Source organism: Microcaecilia unicolor, chromosome 4 (assembly GCF_901765095.1).
Source record: "Microcaecilia unicolor chromosome 4, aMicUni1.1, whole genome shotgun sequence".
Lineage (NCBI taxonomy): Eukaryota > Metazoa > Chordata > Amphibia > Gymnophiona > Siphonopidae > Microcaecilia > Microcaecilia unicolor.
Genome location: NC_044034.1, coordinates 145,159,466 through 145,184,003, shown reverse-complemented (window position 1 = coordinate 145,184,003; position 24,538 = coordinate 145,159,466). Strand labels below are relative to the sequence as shown.

At 45.7% G+C, this 24,538-nt stretch overlaps 1 protein-coding gene across 1 annotated transcript in view; it reads left to right on the top strand.

Annotated features, from left to right (window-relative positions):
- Positions 1-24,538, top strand: part of ANO3 (anoctamin 3) — a 397,666-nt gene that overhangs the window by 241,498 nt on the left and 131,630 nt on the right. Inside the window, exon 3 of the mRNA XM_030200697.1 lies at positions 7,668-7,795. Within this exon, the coding sequence (XP_030056557.1) occupies positions 7,668-7,795 (128 nt within the window). The remainder of the gene's footprint in view (positions 1-7,667; positions 7,796-24,538) is intronic.

Here is a 24,538-nt window from a genome sequence, read left to right as displayed (position 1 = left end):
CCAACCTTCAATCCCTGGCTCTCACGGCCTGGATGTTGAGGGCGTAGACTTCGCTGCGTTGGGTCTGTCTGAGGGTGTCTCCCGGGTCTTGCTTGCCTCTAGGAAGGATTCCACTAAAAAGAGTTACTTTTTCAAGTGGAGGAGGTTTGTCGTTTGGTGTGAGAGCAAGGCCCTAGAACCTCGTTCTTGCCCTGCACAGAACCTGCTTGAATACCTTCTGCACTTATCAGAGTCTGGCCTCAAGACCAACTCAGTAAGGAATCACCTTAGTGCGATTAGTGCTTACCATTATCGTGTGGAAGGTAAAGCCATCTCTGGAGAGCCTTTAGTCGTTCGATTCATGAGAGGTTTGCTTTTGTCAAAGCCCCCTATCAAGCCTCCTACTGTGTCATGGGATCTCAACGTCGTCCTCACCCAGCTGATGAAACCTCCTTTTGAGCCACTGAATACCTGCCATCTGAGGTACTTGACCTGGAAGGTCATTTTCTTGGTGGCAGTTACTTCAGCTCGTAGGGTCAGTGAGCTTCAAGCCCTGGTAGCTCATGCTCCATATACCAAATTTCATCACAACAGAGTAGTGCTCCGCACCCACCCAAAGTTCCTGCCGAAGGTGGTGTCGGAGTTCCATCTTAACCAGTCAATTGTCTTGCCAACATTCTTCCCCAGGCCGCATACCCGCCCTGCTGAACGTCAGTTGCACACATTGGACTGCAAGAGAGCATTGGCCTTCTACTTGGAGCGGACACAGCCCAACAGACAGTCCGCCCAATTGTTTATTTCTTTCGACCCTAACAGGCTAGGGGTCGCTGTCGGGAAACGCACCATCTCCAATTGGCTAGCAGACTGCATTTCCTTCACTTACGCCCAGGCTGGGCTGACTCTTGAGGGTCATGTCACGGCTCATAGTGTCAGAGCCATGGCAGCGTCGGTGGCCCACTTGAAGTCAGCCACTATTGAAGAGATCTGCAAGGCTGCGACGTGGTCATCTGTCCACACATTCACATCTCATTACTGCCTCCAGCAGGATACCCGACGCGACAGTCGGTTCGGGCAGTCGGTGCTGCAGAATCTGTTTGGGGTGTAAATCCAACTCCACCCTCCAGGACCCGAATTTATTCTGGTCAGGCTGCACTCTCAGTTAGTTGTTCTTCGTAGGTCAATTTCTGTTGTTCCCTCGCCGTTGCGAGGTTCAATTGACCTGGGTTCTTGTTTTGAGTGAGCCTGAGAGCTAGGGATACCCCAGTCGTGAGAACAAGCAGCCTGCTTGTCCTCGGAGAAAGGGTATGATACATACCTGTAGCAGTTGTTCTCCGAGGACAGCAGGCTGATTGTTCTCACCTACCCTCCCTCCTCCCCTTTGGAGTTGTGTGTTTCATCTTTTGCTAGTCATTCAACTGGCGGGAGCGGTCGCGCACGGGCGGGAAGACGGCCGCGCATGCGCGGTGGGCGTGCCCTGCGTGCCGACCGTCCCGCGAAGCTTCTTCCGGTTGGTGGGGGCTGCCGCGGACGTCAACCCAGTCGTGAGAACAATCAGCCTGCTGTCCTCGGAGAACAACTGCTACAGGTATGTATCATACCCTGTAATCGGGCAGTGCAGTGCGCTGCCCGGTTACCACTGGGTTAATGCGGGAGCCCTTACTACCACCTCAGTGGGTGGCGGTAAGGGCTCCCCCCCGAAAAGGCCAAATGACAAGTGCTGCTACAGCTTGCTAAAAGGGGCCCTGAACCCAGTTCCCCAAGAAAGGTATGGAAAAGGCCTTTTGTACAATTACCCCATGGTACATCCAGAGAGAAGGCAGCATGCTTCTTTGTGTGTGCCCCATGTAGGTGTTCCTGAGGGTGTAGTCATGAATTCCTGAGTGTACAAGCAGATTATAGGCACACAAGAGGTATAAATGAGTGCGTCTGAATTTATATGGTACTAGGGCTGGTTCTAGGAGCCTCATTTTTAAAGGCTTACAGGCACCTCCTGTATGCTGTCATTATAAAACATGCTTACATACCTTATGGACTCCCCACATAGGCATCTGGTTAACCAAAAGCAATTATGTGTTTGCTGACCACTGGCAGATGCTCAATTTCCCTTGCTGTATTTTTTTAAAAAGTTGGGTGGATAGTATCATGCCATTGAAAGGGGGACGTTATCCTGCCAGTGGTGGGAAAATGTGGGGTATAAATGATATAAAATAAATAATAAATAAATAAATAAATGCTGGCTACTGTTAAGATGTGTTATTTTACCACATCTTGTGCTATTTTAGCACAGGTCCCATTTTATGCAGTGGGATCCAGTTACTAATAAATGGGACTAACAGTAAAATAACTTTGCTTAACAGTAGCCTATGCTGATAACCTCCCCCTTAATTAAAGAAAAAAATGTCTCTAGAAATGGAAATCACTGCTGTTTGTAATAAAAGTGAGTCAAATATTGGACAATAAAGCCATTGTGACATCACTGATGAGGTTGGCTCTTATTGGTGGAATGATGCATTATGACATCACAATACCAGTTCTGGTTACCAGAGACTGAAACTCTTCACACTAAGAGAAAGGTTTTCAACATGGGCTACCGTTAAGATGGGTTGTTTTATCACTAACTCATGCTATTTTAGCACAGGTTCCATTTTATACAATGAGACCTAGATACTAATAACCTGGGCTAACAATAAAATAATAGTAAAATTAACAGTAAAATAACTATCTTAACAGTAGCCCATGTTGATAACTTCCCCCCATGGTATCATCTACAAATTTGATCACCTCATTTTTTCCCATTTCTAAATCATTTATAAATGTGGTAAAAGTTATTACCTACAACCCATACATTATATAAATGAGATATGAAAAGTAAGGAAAATGAAGGAATACAGGAAGGTGTGTAAACCATGAATTATCCAATTGTCTTGAATAATGTGGGGTTTCATTACCTGTAGTGTATGGACTTAAAATCTATAAAATAATTTTCTTCCATTCTATTGGAGTTGTGCACGATTTCCAAATCCAAATTGGCTTACAGATTAATGCAATATGCACTAATCATAAGTGTACAGATGGCTGAGGTAACTTCATAACTTGGCTCATTGCTCAGTCGCTTGCTCCTTTTTGAAAATAGTTGGTGAAATGATTTGCATGTCATTTAGAACAACCATATTGCACTGCAGTGGATGTGTGATTCATTTCACTACCAGTAAGCAAAGTTAAGAAAAAGGAGCTCACCAGAGAATTTTCTTGAAGTATTTTCTTCAAATATGTTAGCTTTAAACATTCCAAATAAAAATTAAAGCACATTCTTACTCCTCCTGAACATTTTGTAAATGCACCAGGGAGGTTCATTCTGAGGGCGGAGTCAGGGAGGAACTGGCAGCTAGGTGGGTGCCAGTGATATTCAGCTCTTACATAGCTAAGTGGCCAAATAGGACTCCATAAAAAGCAGTCTTAACTTTGGTTGCTTAGCTATGTGGATGCCAGCACAGAATATCAGCTGGCACCCGAATAGCTGTCATTGGTGTCCTATCTCTCACACACATCTCCTTTTCGCCCGAGCCTCCCCATGACATGACCAGAATCTCCACAACAAATCCTATCACCATTACACATTTTTCTCAGATTCCATCCCCCCCCCCCCCCCCCCCCACTCCACGCCTGATTACAATCCCTCCAATCCAATCCACCCCCTCCCAATTCCGGACCGCTCTCATATAAGCAGCCTCCCCCTCCCCCCAGGTCTACCTTTCGGTCCCTGGTGGTTGAGTGGCTATCGAAGTAGGCCTGAACCCCGCTTGCATCTGCCCCTAGTGGCTGCTACTTTAAATGGCAGCTGAGACTAACAGTAGTCTTGCATTAAAAGGCTGACCACTAGAGATAGTACCATTAAATGGCAGTAGCTGCCCATCCCTATCAATTTGTAGTATATTGTCCAGATGCAGCAAAGGTGGAGTGAAGGAGTATGCAGTGGATAGAGCACCAGACTGACAACCTGCAAAACCAAGGTCAAATGCCACTGTTGCTCCTTCCTTCTGATCTTTAGCAAATCACTTTACCCTCTCTTACCTCAGCTGTAAAAAAATTCTAAACCTTCTGGGGACATGGGAATGCCTCTATGTCATGTGAATGCAGCTTCCTTTGAGCTACCTACTGAAAAAGATGTGCACTAAATCTAAATACATAAGGAATTTAATTGCAGCAAGATAGAAACCGATGAATCTTCCCACAAAAGCTGAGTGGGTGGAACAATTAAAGAGAGATGTGTGAAGTGTAGGATAACAGCATGAAGATCTCAGAAAATTAACCAATACGATGACATTTGGGAGAGCTTTGATTTGTGTGTACATAATGCAGTGTGCTTTAAGATTATAATCTGGGAATGGCTGGTGGGAATAGGGAAGGAGGAAGAAAAGGAAAGATCCTGAAATGTACAATGACGGAATCAGTAAAGTGAGTCTGAAATATATAACATCGGACACCTGATGGAAACAACTAGTTGTCCAGTATTCAAAAGGCTCCTGCCTGGTTAAACCCTTCTGAGTGCCCCAGCACACAGTATTCAACAGCACTTAACTGGTTAGGTTAGGGGTGAACCGAGGGTTTTAGGTGGAGTGCCTACACTGAGGGGCATAATCGAACGTCGCCAGCCAAATAGATCGCCAGCGATCTATGTTGGCGGCGGCGCTACAGCTGGCCGGAACCGTATTATCGAAAAAGATGGCCGGCCATCTTTTTTTTCGATAATACGGTTTAGCCCGGCCAAATGCCTTGGAGTTCGCCGGGTTTGAGATGGCCGGGTTTGTTTTTCAGCGATAATGGAAAGTTATGTCAGCCATCTCAAACTCCGGCCAAATTCAAGGCATTTGGCCGTGGGAGGAGCCAGCATTTTTAGTGCACTGGCCCCCCCCCCTGACATGCCAGGACACTAACCAGCCACCCTAGGGGGCACTGCGCTGGACTTCAGAAAAGCTCCCACGTGCATAGCTCCCTTACTTTGGGAGCTGAGCCCCCCAACCCCCCCCAAACCCACTACCCACAAATGTACTGCACCCACTAAAATTGCTCCAGGGACCTGCATACAGCCTCTAGGACTTATTGCTGCTGTATAACTTTGGCACACCAGTTCACACCTGAAAACTAATCTCTCTGAAAAAGTCCTTTCTTGAAATAAGCACGTTTACTCACAGTTAACTGCAGATCAGAGGTTGTGCCCCACTGGCAAAGAGTCCCCTGGTACTAAGATTAGCAGTAAGTCAGAGCTGGCAGAATGGTGTACAATGCCCTCTTTCAGCACCATTCAAGGTAAGAACTACGTTCTCTAACGTGGGTAACACATGAAAGGGATCTAAAACTGGCTTACAAAAATGGCCACTACCTCATGGACTACCGGAAACAAAACTGGACACACTCTGACCCAGTTAGCAGGGGGAAAAGCACCATGGGAGTAGAGCCCAGTACCCTACACCCACCACAATGCATTGCTGATGTGACTCTGCAGGGCACCTAACAGAAAAGGTGTCACACTCACCTGAGAGCCACATCGCAACCAGGGAAAGGCTGGCGGAGGATACAACACATTCTGCTGTCATGGAGGTGGGTACGGCATTTGAGGCTGGCATACAGGCTGGCAAAAAAGGTTTTTAGTTTTATTTTTTTAGTATGGAAGGGGGTTGGTGACCACTGGGGGAGTATGGGGAGGTCATCCCCCATTCCCTCCAGTGGTCATCTGGTCAGTTGGGGCACCTTTTTGAGGCTTGGTCGTGAAAATAAAAGGACCAAGTAAAGCCGGCGAAATACTGCTTAACGCCGCTTTTTTTTTCCATTATCAGCGAAAGCCGGTCATCTGGTAGCCACGCCCATGCCCGCCCATGCCCCGCCTTCGCTAATCTACCGACACGCCCCCTTGAACTTTCGCCGGCGAAGCGACGGGAAAGGGGCGATGTCTAAAATGCCGCTTTCGGTTATACTGATTTCGCCCTTTTTAAGAAATCGCCGGCCATCTCCCGATTTGTGTTGGAAGATAGCCGGCGAGCACTTTCGATTATAAGCTGGTTAGTCAGATAATGGCAGTTTTCAGTGTACTAAATGGCTAAGTTACCGCATAAAGGGACTCTTTTACTAAGCTATGGTAGGCTCTACATTCATGCAGCAAGTGCCCATATGAGACTACTGCCAGGTTAGTTCACCCTTCTGGCAGTAAGTTCAGATTTGGCACGCACCCATAATGTGTGGATTAATTATTATTTATTTCTTCCTACGTGTGCTAGTTCCAGCGGTAATCGGCACTTGGTGCGCACCGACCAGTCACCGCATGTGTAGCATGTGAGCCTTTACTGCTAGATCAATGGGTGGCGTTAAGGGTTCAGCAGTGGTGTACCAAGGCGGGGGCGGTGGGGGCGGTCCGCCCCGGGTGCACGCTGCTGGGGGGGTGCCGCATGCCTGTCAGCTCCGCTCGTTCCGTGCTCTCTCTGCCCCGGAACAGGTTACTTCTTGTTCCGGGGCAGAGGGCGCATGGAACGAGTGAAGCCTACAGGCGTGCGGCACCCCCCAGCAGGTAAAAATGCACCCGGGTGGGGGTGTCCTTTCACCAGGGGGGAGGGGGTGTCCTTTCGCCGGGGGTGGGGGGGTCACGCTGCACCGGGGGGGGCGCATCGGTGATCTGCCCCGGGTGTCAGCCACCCTAGGAATGTCACTGGGGTTCGGGCTAGTTTTTGGGCGTGTGCTGGTTTCATTTTTACCGTAGGCCCTTTTCCCGTCCCATTATTTTAAAAAAGCCATTTTTTTGTACATGCAGTAAAAATTGGCCCGGCACGCAAACAGTGCAAGTGCCTATACTACTGCAGGCCACTTTTTAATGTAGCTTAGTAAAAGGACCCCTAAGTTAGGACAGCAACAAGGATGTCCTAATTGATGTGGTGAAGTTAACTGACTGAAAACCGGCCAGCAACCTGGTTAACTTCCGGATGACCGCTGAGACCCAGATATTCAATGCCAGGAGTTGCAGATGTTCTGGCACATTATTTCTGGGGTCAGTTCAGCCTGCAGCTATGAGCAGCTGAGATGCTGCTCACTGACACGGGCAGACTTGTGTCTTGTTAAAGAAGAAAATCTTGTTTTGATATGTTGTTCTGCAGAGCTAATAAAGTTCAAATTTTAAAAAAAAGATATTTTTAACACTAATGTGTGAAATGAACTAAAAAATAAAGGAAAATATTCACCTTTTCAGAAAAAGAATAGAAAATGTTTTGCTTGTTCATATTCTGAATAGTAGTGCTATTATTGCATACTCATTGAAAACCCGATAAAAATCAGGGCCTCGATTTCTTATATCGAGTCCCTGATTTTTATAGGGTTTTCGATGAGAAAAGAGCTTGCAGGAATCAACTGTACCTTGCATGGCATACCAAACTCTATACAGGAACATTTATATATAACTGGGTTAGTGCTTAGCCAGCACAGTAACCAGCCGAAGTTAACAGTCGGTACTAATAACTATAGCTCACGTCGAGTGAATTTTTTTTTAATAAAAAATGTGTTTTATTGGACCGGCTTTCATAGAGTTTTATCCATCATTGCAAAAGTGTCCTCCCCAAGAAAATATTTTGCCCCATATGCTACCCTACATTTTATGTTAAAATGTTCAGTGATGCTTAAGATTCTGCCTTCTGTTTCTCTCTTTGTAGACACTGGAAGAGACACTTGCACAGATGACTCGGAACATGGGGGTTATGACTCTCGTACAGACCAATCTCTACTTATTCAACAGAAGCTCAACAGACAGAAGACAGAACCTAAGAATAAATCTCCAGGGGTGAAGGTAATGTGATTTATAAAACAGCAACCCAATGGCATTCGCAAAACTTGTGGTGCTCCTTTATAAAGGTCTCAGGATGGCAATATCAGACATAAATTCAGGGGAGATGTGAATTGCAGTTTTTTTGGCAAGCCTACCTAGTGCATATAGCTAGACCAGGGTTCCCAAAATGTGTAATCTCTAAGGAAGTGATAGGGAGAGTAGATAGCATAGATGGGCAGACTGGATAGGCCATATGGTCTTAATCTGCCTACATTCTTCTCTGTTTCTATGTAACATAGGAAGAAAAGCCAAGTTCAGCATGCAGGAATGAATCTCTGAGATAAAACAGGATTTCATAAACCATGAAATATCAGATATCCTAAGTATTTGCACTTTTATCAGTCCTGTAGCTCCTTTTCCTTGCACTCTAGTCTAAAAGCAATGACTGATACGACCATATCACGCAGGTCAGGGCATCTTTCTACACACTAAATTTCAACCTCTGCATACCCCCTGTGCTGTCTATTAAGATGTTTTGCTATATGTTTTGTTGACATTGGCAGTAACTTACTATGTTATCTGAACATTTTTTACTGTTGTAATTGCATGAAAGGCACCCACATTCCATGCCTCTTGTACCACCTGAAGTGGGGGCCTCAGGTGGCTCTCTTCCAGAGCGGCAAATCTCTTTTCCTTCCTCCATCCCGTTCCCCAAGTTTACCTTGTTTATTCAAGTTCCAAAAGCCAGTGGCGGCAGGCAAGATTCCTATATGCTGCCCTGCCACTGGAACCCACCTCTTCTCTTCACTGCGGCTGCCTCTCTGATGTAACTTCATGTTTCTTCAGAGGCAGCCGCAGTAGAGAAGTGGTTAGGGCTGGCGGCAGGGCAGGGCATGGGAATTGCTGCCGTAGGGTTTTGGAACATGAAGAAAGAAGGTAAACTCAAGGAACAGGGTGAAAGAAGGAAGGGGGATGACAGAACATGGCCTGGGGGGAGGGCGGCATCTCGCCCTGGGAGGGACGGCATGTCGGCCCTGCCTCAGGCAACATCTTGCCTTGGGCTGCCCCTGCTCTTCTGACATAAATATTTAAAATACTAGCATTTATGCACAGAAGTGTATGTTTACCTACAAACATGCCATCAGGGTGCTTAAGTGTTATTCTATAATGGCACATGTGACTGGCATAGAGCCTAAATGCAAAGGGAGTGTACAGGATTGGGCAATAGGTGGAGCTCCCATATAGACACATAGACTGCATTACGCTCACTGTAAGACTGGGGTAACTGATGGTATATAAATGAAAGGCAGGCTGACTCCAAGTTATGCTCCAAAATCTAGTTGTCCACATGCCATCGAGGAATAGTGTCTCACCGGGCATCATGAGGCTGCCAACATACAAGCACCCAGTTATAGCAATGGGGCAGAGGAGCAGTCTAAAGGTTAGCACAGCAGGCAGAGGCCCAGGTTCAAATCCCTCACCAGCTTCTTGTGGCCTTGGGCAAGCCACTTAACACTCTCTTGCCTTAGGATGTCCAGGGGTGGCACTGCCAACCTCAGCCTGGGCCTGCCATGGAAACCCTCATACTTGTGGCAGTCCCCATCAGTCATTCATAGATTGGAGCATATGCTTATGGAGCAGAGATTTATGAAATTTCCCCCCTCCATTGGCTTTGTCTGGGTTCCTGTTGCTGTACACCACTTAGGTGAATTTTTTCAAAAAGGTGGTAAGTGAATCCTAATAAATAGCTGTAACTTAGTTGTTTTACACAGTATAATAGAGTGATGTGGTTCAAAATGAGGTTTGTGGGCAGTGTGAGGAATTCCACGTCTGTCTGTCTATCTGTAGTGACATCAATGTATAATTCCTGGAAGTGAAAACATGTCTTCATTTTCAAGCTCAGTATCCTCTTCGCTGACCTTTGAATGACCTCAATCCACTCTCAGATTTTAAATTATCCTAGGAGACTATTTCCCACATTTATAATGTTCCTCCTTAGTTCAGATATGAAATTGTATCAGCATCACCAATTCAGATTGTGGTATTAAGTAAAGACATTTAGAGTTTTCTTGACTAGGCTCTGTATTTTATTTATTGATTTTTCTAACCTCATTGCATTTCAGTTGAAATTAGTTTACACGCTCTTCTGTTGATTTGATCTTAGCCATTCTCTCAGGAAACTTTGAATGGCCAAATTCTTGCATATAATTGTCTAAAGGCAGAATGAGCTGAGAGTGCGACTTAAATATGATAAGGGAATGAAGTGGGTGGATAGAAAACCGATAGCCAGAAAAAGCAATCAGAAAATGCAACAATAAATAATGTTAATGAACTAAGCAAAGTGAAAGTGGGCTGAGGTGCCTGCAATCTCACTGAGGTCAGTGCAGTAAAAGCTGACTCTCCTGCTTATTTTCGAAAGAGAAGGGCGGCCATCTTCTGCCACAAATCGGGAGATGGCCGCCCATCTCTCAAGGCCGGCGAAATCGGCATAATCGAAAGACGATTTTTGCCGGCCTCAACTGCAATCCATCGCAGGGGTGGCTATAGTGTAAGGGGGCATATTGGAGGTGTAGCGAAGGTGGGACAGGGGCGTGCATAACACATGGCCGCCCTCGGCCGATAATGGAAAAAAAAGGCCAGCTCTGACGAGCATTTGGCCGACTTTACTCGGTCCATTTATTTTTAGGACCAAGACACAAAAAGGTGCCCTAAATGACCAGATGACCACCGGAGGGAATCAGGGATGACCTCCTCGTACTCCCCCAGTGGTCACCAACCCCCTCCCACCCTAAAAAAAAAAAACACATTTTTTGCCAGCCTGTATGCCAGCCTCAAATGTCATACCCAGCGCCCTGACAGCAGTATGCAGGTCCCTGGAACAGTTTTAGGGGGTACAGCAGTGCACTTCAGGCAGGCGGACCCAGGCCCATCCCCCCCACCTGTTACACTTGTGGTGGTAAATGGGAGCCCTCCAAAACCCACCCGAAACCCACTGTACCCACATGTAGGTGCTCCCATTCACCCATAAGGGCTATGCTAGTGCTGTACATTTGTGGGGAGTGGGTTTGGGGGGGGTTGGGGGGGCTCAGCACCCAAGGGAAGGGAGCTATGTACCTGGGAGCACCCTAGGGTGCCCGGTTGACATGTCAGGGGGGAGTGCACTATGAATGCTGGCCCCTCCCATGACCAAATACATTGGATTTGGCCGGGTTTGAGATGGTTGCTCTCAGTTTCCATTATCGCCAAAAACCGATGCCTGCCATCTCAAACCCAGCCAAATCCAATGCATTTTGCCGGCCCCAACTGTATTATCTAAACGAAAGATGGACGCCCATCTTTTTTGATAATATGGTTCGGGACCATTCTTTACGGCGCTGGCGAAATAGATGGCCGCCCATATAGATGGCCGCCGCCGTTCGATTATGCCCCTCTCTGTGTTCATTTTTTTTTAAAAACAACACTTCTCTATTATTTTCCCAGTGATACCATCTGATATCATAGAAGCTCTGCACTGAAAATATCACCATATAAACACATACGGGCTCATTTTCAAAGCACTTAGCCTCCCAAAGTTCCATAGAAACCTATGGAACTTAGCCTCCCAAAGTGCTTTGAAAATATTAGTAACATAGTAGATGATGGCAGAAAAAGACCTGCACGGTCCATCCAGTCTGCCCAACAAGATAACTCATATGTGCTAGTTTTTTTGTGTATACCTTACCTTAATTTGTACCTGTCTTTTTCAGGGCACAGACCGTATAAGTCCGCCCAGTACTATCCCCGCCTCCCAACCACCAGCCCCGCCTCCCACCACCGGCTCTGGCACAGACCGTATAAGTCTACCCAGCACTATCCCCGCCTCCCAACCACCAGCCCTGGCACAGACCGTATAAGTCTGCCCAGCACTAGCCCCGCCTACCAACCGTCTCTGCCACCCATTCAAGGCTAAGCTCCTGAGGATCCCTTCCTTCTGGACAGGATTCCTTTATGTTTATCCCACGCATGTTTGAATTCCGTTACCGTTTTCCTCTCCACCACCTCCCATGGGAGGGCATTCCAAGCATCCACCACCCTCTCCGTGAAAAAATACTTCCTGACATTTTTCTTAAGTCTGCCCCCCTTCAATCTCATTTCATGCCCTCTCGTTCTACCACCTTCCCATCTCTGGAAAAGGTTCGTTTGCGGATTAATACCTTTCAAATATTTGAACGTCTGTATCATATCACCCCTGTTTCTCCTTTCCTCCAGGGTATACATGTCCAGGTCAGCAAGTCTCTCCTCATACGTCTTGTAACGTAAATCCCATACCATCCTCGTAGCTTTTCTTTGCACCGCTTCAATTCTTTTTACATCCTTAGCAAGATACGGCCTCCAAAACTGAACACAATACTCCAGGTGGAGAGCTTGGACAGGATTATTCAAAATGAGCAAAAAACCCACTGCAAATTAACATATTTCAGTATTTCTGCCCTGCAGTGGGGATGAATCTCAGATATTGAGAAGTAATGTAGAACTATATTTAAATATGGAGACAGCCCAGATAAATATCTTCGGAGTTTGTATCACATCTCAGAGCATAAGGTCCGGGAATCTAAAAAGAGACCCAGTACTAGGACAGAGAACACATTCAAATATCAGGAAAGATTTGTGTCTTTATTTTCATTGTCTTAGTGTTGTCTGCCCTTTGAGCAGGTTTCTTACTTGCAAATGTGGAAATCTATCTATCTATCTATCTATCTATCTATCTATCTATCTATCTATCTATCTATATGTGGGTATATAGAGATATAAACAGCCTAGGTGGTGGTTCTCTGTCAATCTTCATGATGGTTCTTGTGGGCTCCTGTGAGCTGTTAATGTGCAGTGCTGCTGGGACAGAGGGTATGTTTATGTTTGTTTATTCATGTGTTTGATATACCATTTTACTATACATACAAGTTCTCATAAAGAAAATTAAGCGACTAAATCCACAAATATCTGACCCTGACGCAACTATCACGAAACACTGGCCATTGTTGGTCACAGTCTATGCTGGATTTGGAGACAGACGTTTTGCAGGTAAGTATTTCTGAGTTTTCCTACCTATTGAAACTGAATAAAAGTACATTTTGCATTGGGAAGTTTTTTATGCCAATGATGAAGAAGTCCTGCTCAACCTGTTGACTGTTTATTGCTGGGAGCTTCTTGAAGCTTTTTTCCTCCCTTGCTTCTTGACACTTATTTTTTTTTTAATGAGAACTTGTATGTATAGTCTTACTGTTGTCTGAAATTGGTTCTCATTCCAGCTTGTCATTTTGTATTTGATATACCATTTGCCAGAAACTGATCAAAGCGATTTACAAAGATTGTAAAAAATCAAATAGAATAGAAAAGGAATGCCATTTTACAGATAGGATAGGTAACACAATCATTCAAGGAAAGCCTCGTAAAAAGAATCAAGTCAAGACAGGGCACAGGAGACTAATAGCAGAGTACTTTATAGACTTCCAAGCTTACCAGATTCAACTGCCAGAATCTGATGGACCATAGTCCAATTTATAGAAATATGTTTATAAACTGGATTTAAAGTTCAAAAATGATGATTCTGATCTAATGTATTTTGGTAGTTCTTTCCACAAACTTGAAGCTAGATAAAAGAACACTGAAGAGTGCATGCTGTCATAGGAATTCCACAACACGTCACAGCCACTGAGTTCTGGAACCAAAGATACACACAGAACCCACAGTACAGCCACTGAGTGCTTCAATCAAGAATGCACATACAACCCATGCCACAGCCACTGAGTGCTGGATTCAAAGACTCACACACAACCCACAGCAAAGTCACTGAGTGCTGGAATCAAAGATACATACATGACACATGCCACAGCCACTGAGTGCTGGATTCAAAGATGCACACACAACACACAGCACAGCTACTGAGTAATGGAATCAAGGATGCACACACAACCCACAGCACAGCCACTGAGTGCTGGAATCAAGGGTGCACACGCAACCCATGCCACAGAACTCTGCATCGGTGCCACATATGTTCCAATACACAGTTTCTTCATGCTTTATTATGCTTGTAGCTCAATCAGAACCAGCTTTGGAATCTGGTGCCCTGAACCTTCACTCACAACTACCTGGGGAGTTCTTCCCTAATTTGTTATTTCCCAGAACATCTAGTGTGGTCAAACTGGTTAAATTTGTTCAGGTAAAATCACAAATCCTGTTGAGTTTGTGTTATGTTTAGCAATGGGAAACCCCTGTGGCTTATTGGAGGGTATCTAGTTATTTCCTTTACTCCTTTTCCTTTTAAGAATAGTCATACTGAGTCAGACCAATGGTCCATCTAACCCAGTATCCTGTTTCCAACAGTGGCCAATCCAGATCACAAGTACCTGATAGAATCCCAAATAGTAGCAAGATTCCATTCTACCAATTACAGGGCAAGCAGTGGCTTCTCCTACGTCTATCTCAACCCAACCCAAACCTCCTAAGACCTTAAGAATGTAATTGTGGTCTTCTGATTTTCCTAAGCTTATTTGGTCTTGTCAGCCAATCATCAAGGTTAAAGTTGAACCGTGATGCCCTCTTTCTAGGCTAGTATGTTCTCATTCTCTTTTCTTCTATGCTAGCTGAACACCTCCTGCTTTTCTGGTTCTTGTATTTTATTGTAAACTTTTTTTTATATTAAGACGTAAGGCAGCATATCAAGCTTATCAAACCTGTAAAAGTACCTACCCTGCAGACCCCACTGCAGAGTCTTTCATCATGTCGGAGTTCAAGCTTTGTTATTATACCCTTTAGTAACTCATTAAGTGTTCCGAACATTTTGCATGACGAGGCACTCAGGCATGCACAAACTGAATAAGCTGGCAGATATTGTTCTTGATTGCCTTTTGCTCAGTGGGATTTGAAAGGTGACTGCATTTTTCTTTCCCCTACAGTAATTACTTAGATCATGTGCATTCAGAAATTTTCATCGGGTACTGTAGACTCCAATGTCCAGTCAACCTGAGAGGAAAACCTTTTACAAACAGAAGCCTGAATAGCATTGTTGTGTTACCCTGGCACAAATCAAATGAAATGGAACACAGTGATGACTTGCGATCTGGCTCCAGTTTGTGTAACAGATACATCACAAGCTCCTAATTTGAAAAGCAAAGGAATAAAATGAAACCAGAAATCTACTAGAGATCATTTTAAAACTTGCAACATCAATCCTATTCCTTACAGCATAATGGAGGTGCTTTCAAAGGGGTGCATGCCAGGGAAATGCATGTGCATATAAGTTAGAAGCAATTGAACATAAGAAAAGCTGTACTGAGTTAGACAAGCTCCATCGAGCCCACCACGTTGTCTCAAGGTCACAAGTACCCAGCAAATCCCCAAAAGTAGATTTGTTTCCCTAGCTCATTTCCAGGGATGAGCAATGGTTCTTCCAAGTCTCTCTGGCTTATAATCTGTAATAGACTTTTCCTCCAAGAACTTGTCCAAAGTTCTTTTGAATGCTGCTAATTCAGTCACCTTGACTACATCATTGAACAAGTTTTGCTTGTTAGTTTTCTGGTTTGTTCTTTTGTTCTCATGTTATCTGAAAGGTTACATAACTTTCCAATATCCATTGCAATCCACTTATGATTTTATATTCTTCTATCATGTGCCCTCTCAGTTGTCTGTTCTCCAAGCTGAAAATCCCTGACCTGTTTAGCTTCTCTTCTTAAGGGGATGTCCGGCCCCCTTTATCATTTTTGTCACCCTTTTCCACCCTTTCTAGTTCCACTACCCCTTTTTACAGATGGTGGGACCAGAATGGCACAAAAACTCAGGTGCAGTCAGACCAGTAACCTATTTAGATACATAGGGCTCAATAGTCAGCTGGCAGTGAGTTTGCTGTCCATTGCCGGCGTTAAACCCGGATATTCAATGCCAGGTCATATCCGGCGACCAGCATTAGATATCGATATTCAGTGCTAACTGGTTAACTTTTTAACGGTCAAAGATAGGCTTGCTACTTAAACAGCCTATTTTGACCATTCAGCATAGTCGGTGTGGTGCAGAATATCCATGCCTACCCAGCTGTAGACTACAGCAGGAAGGGAATAATCAACAAATGTGCCTGTAAAGGACCAAGTGTTTGGGAAGCATGGAGTACAAGCTGACTGCACATAATAAGGAGTCCCTGTATAATAAATCTGATAGGCCAAGATCAAAATCTTAAATTTAATCCTTTTCGAAACAGGCAACCAATGCTGTTCTTGTAGAAGTGAGGTCACATGATCATACATTTCAGCATTATAGAGTAGTCTTTGGTAAAGCGGAATATAATTTTTTTAATAAGTAAAATTAACTGTAAGCATTTCACCTGTCATTAGGTGCCCAGTCTCCTAGTCTCGCATGATCCTTCTGCAAATCCATACAAACCTCTGCCATTTCCATGACATTGCATATTCATGGTAGCTATCACGAAATTCAGACTAGCTTGGAAGGGGAAGGGGATGGCATTCTTCAGGACTAGGTTGAGAAACACAGTTATAAAAAAAACACAGATACCCTCAAATTCTAGAAAGCTGTGCACTCAAATGCCTGACTTGTGTGCAAATTAGCTCACACAACTTATCATTTCTATAACACTTCTAGACATATGTAGTGCTGTACACATTATATGCAGGTACTTTCTCTATTCCTAGGGGGCTTGCGATCTAAGTTTTTTGTACCCAGGGTAATGGAGGGTTAGTTGACTTGCCCAAGGTCACAAGGAGCTGCAGTTGGAATTGAACCCAGGCTGCACAGGATGAAAGCCTGCTGCATTAACCATTAGGCTACTCCTCCACTCCAGAATAAGGTCATTTGCACACATAAATTAATAGAATAATTATATGTTAATTGGCCTTAACAACCAATTATTGGCTATCATTTGTGTTAATTGGTGCTATTATGCACATAACTGCACTTTGTCAGTATTCTAGAAGTTGTGCCTTTAAATTCCAAAGTGTGCCATTCCAAGGAGGGTGTGCGGTTACACATTGGGATTGTACAGTATTAGTGTTGGATGTGAGCATTGATGCCTGCATTTGGCTGGTGTAAGCGCTCATGAATAAAGTTAGAAGCATAACTGCAGACTTTTACGCTAGTAATTCTAGAACAGGAGTTTTGCACATGGCTGCCATTACAGAATCCCTGCTTAGCGCGAATCATTCCAGCACCTAACTGTAGGCAATCTATGGAGAATTATCCCTGTACTGTAAGTTCTGATCCTGCCCTCAATCTTCCCATCCTCTGACCTGGGAAATCCTACACGTTTATCATAAATTGTCTTCTAAGGTTTTGCTTTTATGCAAATGATCTCAGGACAACATTATAAGCACCTGTTTGAGTGTGTAAAATACTGCGCTATATGCTAACTTGATTATAACATTACTCCTAAAATGCTAGAAATGCATTAGGAAATATTATACTATGTGAAACTGCTGAGTAAAGCAGCAAAACACATTTTTTTCAGCATGCGTTAAGTCTAATCGATATTTGCTCATGAATCAACCGATAAGAATATTTACTAAAAACAGAACCGTGTTCTCCCAGACCTATAGGAGTAAAAGTTGGAAAATGCACTCACATTCCGCAAATTTCTGTCTCCTCTTCAATGCTTTGACAGTGACACACTGGAAAGCATGTTGCTCAGCACAGAGAGAGTTGCTGTATGTATTTTACTGTTCTTGAAAACTCATCTTTCATATTTTCTGCCTTTTTTCTTAGGAAAAGTAAGACCAACATCGGCTTGGATGTTGTAAACAATACAGGCAAACTGAGAGGCCCTTTTACTAAGGCACAGCGAAAAATGGCCTGTACTGGTGTAGGTGTGTGGTTTGGATGCGCGCAGGTCCATTTTTCAGCATGCCTGCAAAAAGGCCTTTTTTTTAAGGCTGAAATTTTTATTTATTTATTTATTTATTGCATTTGTATCCCACATTTCCCCACCTTTTTGCAGGCTCAATGTGTCTTACATAGTTTTGTTAACATTGACATTCCAGGATATCAGATACAGTTAGTATTGTGCAGAGGTTAAGTAAGGGAGGAAAGAAGAAGGAAGGGAGTGTTTAGGGTAATTATAGAAGGTGGGCTTCCATAACTGAGTGGGTTGGTGAGGTGGATTAGTGAGGCTATAGGTTTTCATTGTAGGCCTTGTTGAAGAAATATGTCTTCAGAGACATTCAGCAAAATAAAAACCAGCGCACATCCATTTTCGGCCTGAGACCTTACCGCCACCCATTGACTTAGCGGTAAGGTCTCACGCGTTAACTGGGCGGTAATCGTTAGCACACGTACACTGCCGATTACCACCCGGTTAGCGCCACAAGGTAGACAATAGAAATTATTTTCTGCCGTGCGTTTTGGATGTTCTTCAAAAAAAAGAACTACCGCCTGGGGCACGCTGTAGCAGGACGGTAGTTCTAATTTGACGCACCTTGTACGCGCATAGGCACCTACGCATCTTAGTAAAAGGGCCCCTGAAACATCAAGGCATAATTTCTGTCTGTCACCTGCTATTCTTAAGTGTTTAATGGGTTTGTCTGTTAAAACAATTGTAGGCTACTTATACGCTACAAGGCTCTGTAGCCTGGATGCAATGATTCAGTAATGGCAGCGTTGCATGAAGCAGCTAGTGGTGAGAGAGGCTGATTCGATAAGCTGAATTTGTTCCATTAGTGGTCAGTATTGTTTATCCATTAGACTTTAGCTACATACTTCACACTGCAGAGAACAGGAAGGAGCACCTCATTGACTTGAGATAAGTAGATTCATCCTGTCATTATGTGTCAGTTAATCTGTTTTTGCTGGTATGAATGTAGGGGGTAATTTTCAGCAGCCCACATAAAGCTGTGCATACTTTTAATGTGCGGAATTTGTAGCTAGTTTTCAAATTTGCACTGAAAATTAACAACCATAAAGTGTGCATTCTGAAAAGCACCTGTGTTCTTTGCAACAGTGGACAAGGAAGAAACTAGTGCAGGAATTTTAGAAACTTGAATGCATATATTGCTGCTTTCTTCCCCTTACTTAAGTATAAGACTGTGTAATCTCACACGTGCTGCTCATGTGTGTGTATATGTGTGTGTGTGTGTGAGGGGAGAATGTGCAATATTCAACCGGGAACAATCTGAGTGTTTTACACCGTATTAGGTACCAGCACTGCATATCCAGGTCTGGAGTGGCCGCTGGGAGTTACCCAGGTACTGCTGATACTCAGAGGCAGTACCCAGATCACCTTTTTGCTGTGCTCAGTTAACTGCGTAGCGATCTGAATATCAGCGGTGCCCTTTCTCCAACTCTAACCGTGGTCTGGCCCGGCACTAACTGGAGATTGCCACAGTGGTCAGATTAGATATTCCAGTGTTGTTCCTTGGTCGGCTGCCACCTGGGGCGGATTGCCGCTGCATTTCCCCCCCCCCCCCCCCCCCGATGCAGTGTCTCCCCCTGGGTGCAGTGTTGTCCCCCCGGCACATCACCTCAAAACAATCCCCCCCCTGGCTGGGTGCATTCCTCTTACTTCCAGGGGTGTTGGGAGCAGCCGTGTGGCTGTCGACTCAGCTGGTTCCCTGCTCCCTCTGTCCCGAAACAGGAAGTAACATCAGAGGGAGCAGGGAACTGTTGGAGCTGACAGCCATGCAGCTGCTTCCTGCACCCCCCCCCCCCTGCAGCGTGCACCCGGGACAGACTGCCCCCACTGCCCCGCCCTTAGTACGCTGCTGTCACGTCTGTGGTCGTGACCACCCTCAGACTTACCTTATTTCTGGGGGTCAGCATCTGTGCTGGCTTCTGTCTGTTTCTGTGTTAGTTTTGTCTCCGTCTCTGTGTGCTGATTACTTCACTAGACCTCACCTGTATGGGCTATGCCTCTCTGGGGAGCCAGCATCTAAGATGGCTCCCGCTTGTTCTATTCCAGCTTCCAAGATGGCTCCTGCCTGGCCAGCCTCTAAGATGGCTTCTGCCTGTTTTATTCCAGCTTCCAAGATGGCTCCTGTCGGTCCTTCCTGTGTATTCACTTCCTATGTGCTTCAAGCCTCTCTGTGGTGTCAGTGTGTTTCCTCCTTCTGTCCTGCTGTAGGTGACATCATCTGTGAGGGCCTTCATAAGGAAGTGCTGTACTGGCATTCAGGGCCTTTGCATTGTATTATGCCAAAAGGTCGTCAGGTTAGTGAGTGTACTGCTGCACTGCTACTTAGCCTTTCTCTGGGGCTCTTGCCCATCTGCTATTTGTGTCTGTGGACTGCTAGTCCTTCTGTGTGGGTTCTGCCCTTCTGCTTGTGTCTGTGGACTGTTAGTCCTTCTCTTGCCTTGCTCTGTGTTTGGAGTCTGAAGCTTCAGCCAGTTTCTCTCTGTCTGTGTTTGGAGCCTGAAGCTTCAGCCCTAAGACTCTGTTAGCTTCTGGTTTATTCCTCTGTCTGCCGCCAGCCCTAAGACTTTGTTAGCTTCTGGTTTATTCCTCTGTCTGCCGCCAGCCCTAAGACTCTGTTAGCTTCTGGTTTATTCCTCTGTCTGCTGCCAGCCCTAAGACTCTGTTAGCTCCTGGTTTTTCTCTCTGCCTGCAGCCTGCCCCAAGAACTTGTTAGTTCCTGGTTTATTCTCTCTGTTTGCAGCCTGCCCTAAGACGTTGCTAGTTTCCTGGTTTATTCTATTGCCTGCCACCTGCCCAAGACTCTGCTAGTATCCTGGTTTATTTCTCCTGTCTGCTGCCCAGCTTATGTGTTGCCCTGAACCCTGTTGCTACCTAGCTAGTGGGTATATCCTGTGTGTATATCCTGAATCCTGCTTCTGCCTAGCTAGTGTGTTTATCCTGAGTCCTGATTCTACCTAGCTAGTGTGTATATCCTGAGTGTATATCCTGAATCCTGCTTCTGCCTAGCTAGTGTGTTTATCTAGTGTCCTGCTTCTGCCTAGCTAGGGTGTATATCCTGAGTGTTTATCCTGAACCTCGCCCCTGCCAAGTTTCCATGTCTATCCTGAACCCCGTATATCCTGAACCCCTTTCTACCAAGCTTGTATGAAAATCCCAGGCCCTGTTTCCGTCTAGCCTTGGTGTACGCCCTGTCTGTTTAGTCTGTCTTTTGTTTCTTGCTAGTGGCTGCGTAGCAGCTTTCAGTCCTAGTCTAGTTTAGTTCTGTGCCAAGCCTCCCTCATGTATCCTGGACCCAGGGTGGGTCCTCTGGGTCTTTTGTTCCTGCCTTGTCCTGCAAATCCTGCCAGCCGCCCACACTCTAGAGCTCAACTCCGGAGGAACGGTGGTCAAGTGCAGGTGAAGCTGTTCCTGTTCTGCCTGTTCTAGTTGCCTGCCTCTGTTACTACTCCAGTCCCGAGTTCCAATCCTGCTCTTCCTTGTGTCCAGTTCCAGGGTGGTCTTGCCTTTCTCTGCCGCTCCTCGGCAGTGGTCCAAGGGCTCACGAATTCCGGTCCTGCCTCGAGGACCTGACAGCTGCTGAGATATTCCATGGCAGACTCCAGTTAAATGCCACCAAATATCTGCTCCCAGCCTGGTCAGTGTGATTTCACCAGGCAGGAGTCTCTTCTGCCTGCTTAAACCACACTGAGTAATGATGCTGTAATTTTTAGATAACCCATTTTAGCCAGACAAATTGATACATAACTAGGGAAATGCTTTGAAAATTAGTTCTTAATTGAACTTTATAGAGAGATAGATAGGTATTGCTGTAATTATCATCTATTAAAGACCCTATGTACTATAGTGCATTAATATTTTGCCATTGCTGAATGTTAAGGAGGCAATTTTATTACTGGGTGCCTACATTAAGGTGCCTCGAGGCCATGTGAAAGATTTTGATTCTACAATGGAACTTAGGTTCAAAATTCTGTTCTAGAATAATCCGGTATCAGTGTGTCTAAGATTACAGTAGCCCTAGAGTTCTAAGTTACTCGCATAAGGGGAGCTTGCCTAAGTCCCGCCCCTGTGTACGCCCCCTTGCAAATATGCACTATGGAAGTTAAGTGGGTATTTGAAGAACAGCACTTAAGTGCCCCACATATACGCATGTTAAGTGCTAGTATTGTAGATATTTACATACTAACATGGGAATAAATATGGACACCTAAGTGATAGCATTGCCCTTTAATTACCTAAATTAATACACAGTAACTGCAAAGCATCTGTGTTAATTGTGTGGGTGGTTCCAGCACATTCTCATTCAGTTAACACAGATGAAATATCATTATTGCACATTTACTGCATTGTACATAATGCGATGCAGTCAGCTACACCTACTGAAGTGGATTTCACCAGAGCTGGTGCAAGGATGATGAATGTCCTAAGTGACCTTCAGCTTATATCCCCCTCCCCATCAATTAATTTTCAGGATTCTAGCCCATGGCACTCCCCCCATGTTTTGATAATTAAATTCAACAATCATGATCATCACTCAAACACCCTATAAAAATGCAAGTTAAGGTATGTGCTGGTGTGTGTGTGTGCATTTGTGTGGCTGTCAGGATGTATTGTACATAAGTAATGCCACACTGGGAAAAGACCAAGGGTCCATTGAGCCCAGCATTCTGTCCACGACAGCGGCCAATCCAGGCCAAGGGCACCTGGCAAGCTTCCCAAACGTACAAACATTCTATACATGTTATTCCCCGAATTGTGGATTTTTCCCAAGTCCATTTAGTAGCAGTTTATGGACGTCCTTTAGGAAACCGTCTAACCCCCTTTTAAACTCTGCCAAGCTAACCGCCTTCACCACGTTCTCCAGCAACGAATTCCAGAGTTTAATTACGCGTTGGGTGAAGAAACATTTTCTACACTGTAGTTTCATCGCATGCCCCCTAGTCCTAGTATTTTTGGAAAGCATGAACAGACGCCTCACATCCACCTGTTCCACTCCACTCATTATTTTAAATACCTCTATCATGTCTCACCTCAGCCGTCTCTTCTCCAAGCTGAAAAGCCCTAGCCTCCTTAGTCTTTCTTCATAGGGAAGTCGTCCCATCCCTGCTATCATTTTAGTCGCCCTTCACTGCACCTTTTCCAATTCCACTATATCTTTTTTGAGATGCGGCGACCAGAATTGAACACAATACTCAAGGTGCGGTCGCACCATGGAGCAAAATAATGGCATTATAACATCCTCTTGTTTTGCTTTGACTGCAGCAGCTTTTTGCTTCCCATTAGAAGCTGCTGCTCTAGTTGATGCTTAGACTTGCCCAGGGCTGGTCCAAGGCAAGATGCCGCCTGAGTCGGAGCTTACATGCTGAGATGCTGCCCCCCCCCCCCCCCCAGGTGTTTTACCTCGGTGAAGATCTAAATCTAGCAGCGGCAGCAATTCCCATACGCTGCCCTGTTGCTGCCGGCACTTGCCTCTTCCCTTTACTACTAGTACTACTATTACTTCTAATTTCTATAGCGCTACTAGATGTAAGCAGCGCTGTACACTTGCACATGAAGAGACAGTCCCTGCTCAACAGAGCTTACAATCTAATTAGGACAGACAAACAGGACAAATAAGAGATAAGAGAATACTGAGGTGGGGATGATAAAACAAGTGTACTGAACAAATAAGTAAGGGTTAGAAGTTAAAAGCAGCATCAAAAAGGTGGGCTTTTAGCCTAGATTTGAAGATGGCCAGAAATGGAGCTTGATGGACCGGCTCAGGAAGTTTATTCCATACATATGGTGCAGCAAGATAAAAGGAACGGAGTCTGGAGTTAGTGGTGGAGGAGAGGGGTGCAGATAAGAGAGATTTACCCAGTGAACAGAGTTCCCAGGGAGGAGTGTAGGGAGAGATGAGAGGTACTGAGGAGCTGCAGAGTGAATGCACTTATAAGTCAATAAGAGGAGTTTGAACCAGGGGCGTATCTGCGTGGGGCCTCAGGGGCCTGGGCCCCCGCAGATTTTGCCCTGGCCCCCCCTACCGCCATCAACCCTCCCCCGTGCCCGTTCTTACTTTTGCTGGCGGGGGACCCAACCCCCGCCAGCCGAGGTCTGCTTCCACCTGCCGCTGCCTTCAAACCTTCTTCTTCAGCCGGCGGGGGACCCCAAACCCCCGCCAGCCGCCCCGCGCTGTTTAAAATTCATCTTCGGCCTCCGTGGCCGTGCTGCTGGGATAGGCGGCGCTGTTGAAATCCACTTCGAGTCTGACGTCGTTGTACGTTGTACGTGCTGCGACGTCAGACTCCGAAGTGGATTTCAACAGCGCCGCCTATCCCAGCAGCACGGCCACGGAGGCCGAAGATGAATTTTAAACAGCGCGGGGCGGCTGGCGGGGTTTGGGGTCCCCCGCCGGCTGAAGAAGAAGTTTTGAAGGCAGCGGCAGGTGGAAGCAGACCTCGGCTGGCGGGGGTTGGGGTCCCCCGCCAGCAAAAGTAAGAACGGCAGCGGGGGAGGGTGGAGGCGGGAGGGGGGTGGAGAGACTAAGTCATTGGTGGCGGTGGGGGCTCGGCGGCGGGGGGGGGCGGGGGGGGGGGCGCTAAAATGTGCCCCCTCCCTCTGGCTCTGGCCCCCCCTACCGCCGGAGTCCAGATACGCCCCTGGTTTGAACTGTAAGCGTAAACAGATAGGGAGCCAGTGAAGTGACTTGAGGAGAGGGCTAATATGAGCATTGTGACACTGGCGAAATATAAGTCAAGCAGCAGAATTTTGAACAGATTGAAGAGGAGAGAGAGATGGCTAAGTGGGAGACCTGTGAGAATCAAGTTGCAATAGTCTAAGCGAGAGGTGATAAGAGTGTGGATAAGGGTTTCTGCGGCTGCCTGAGCGAAACAGGAAGT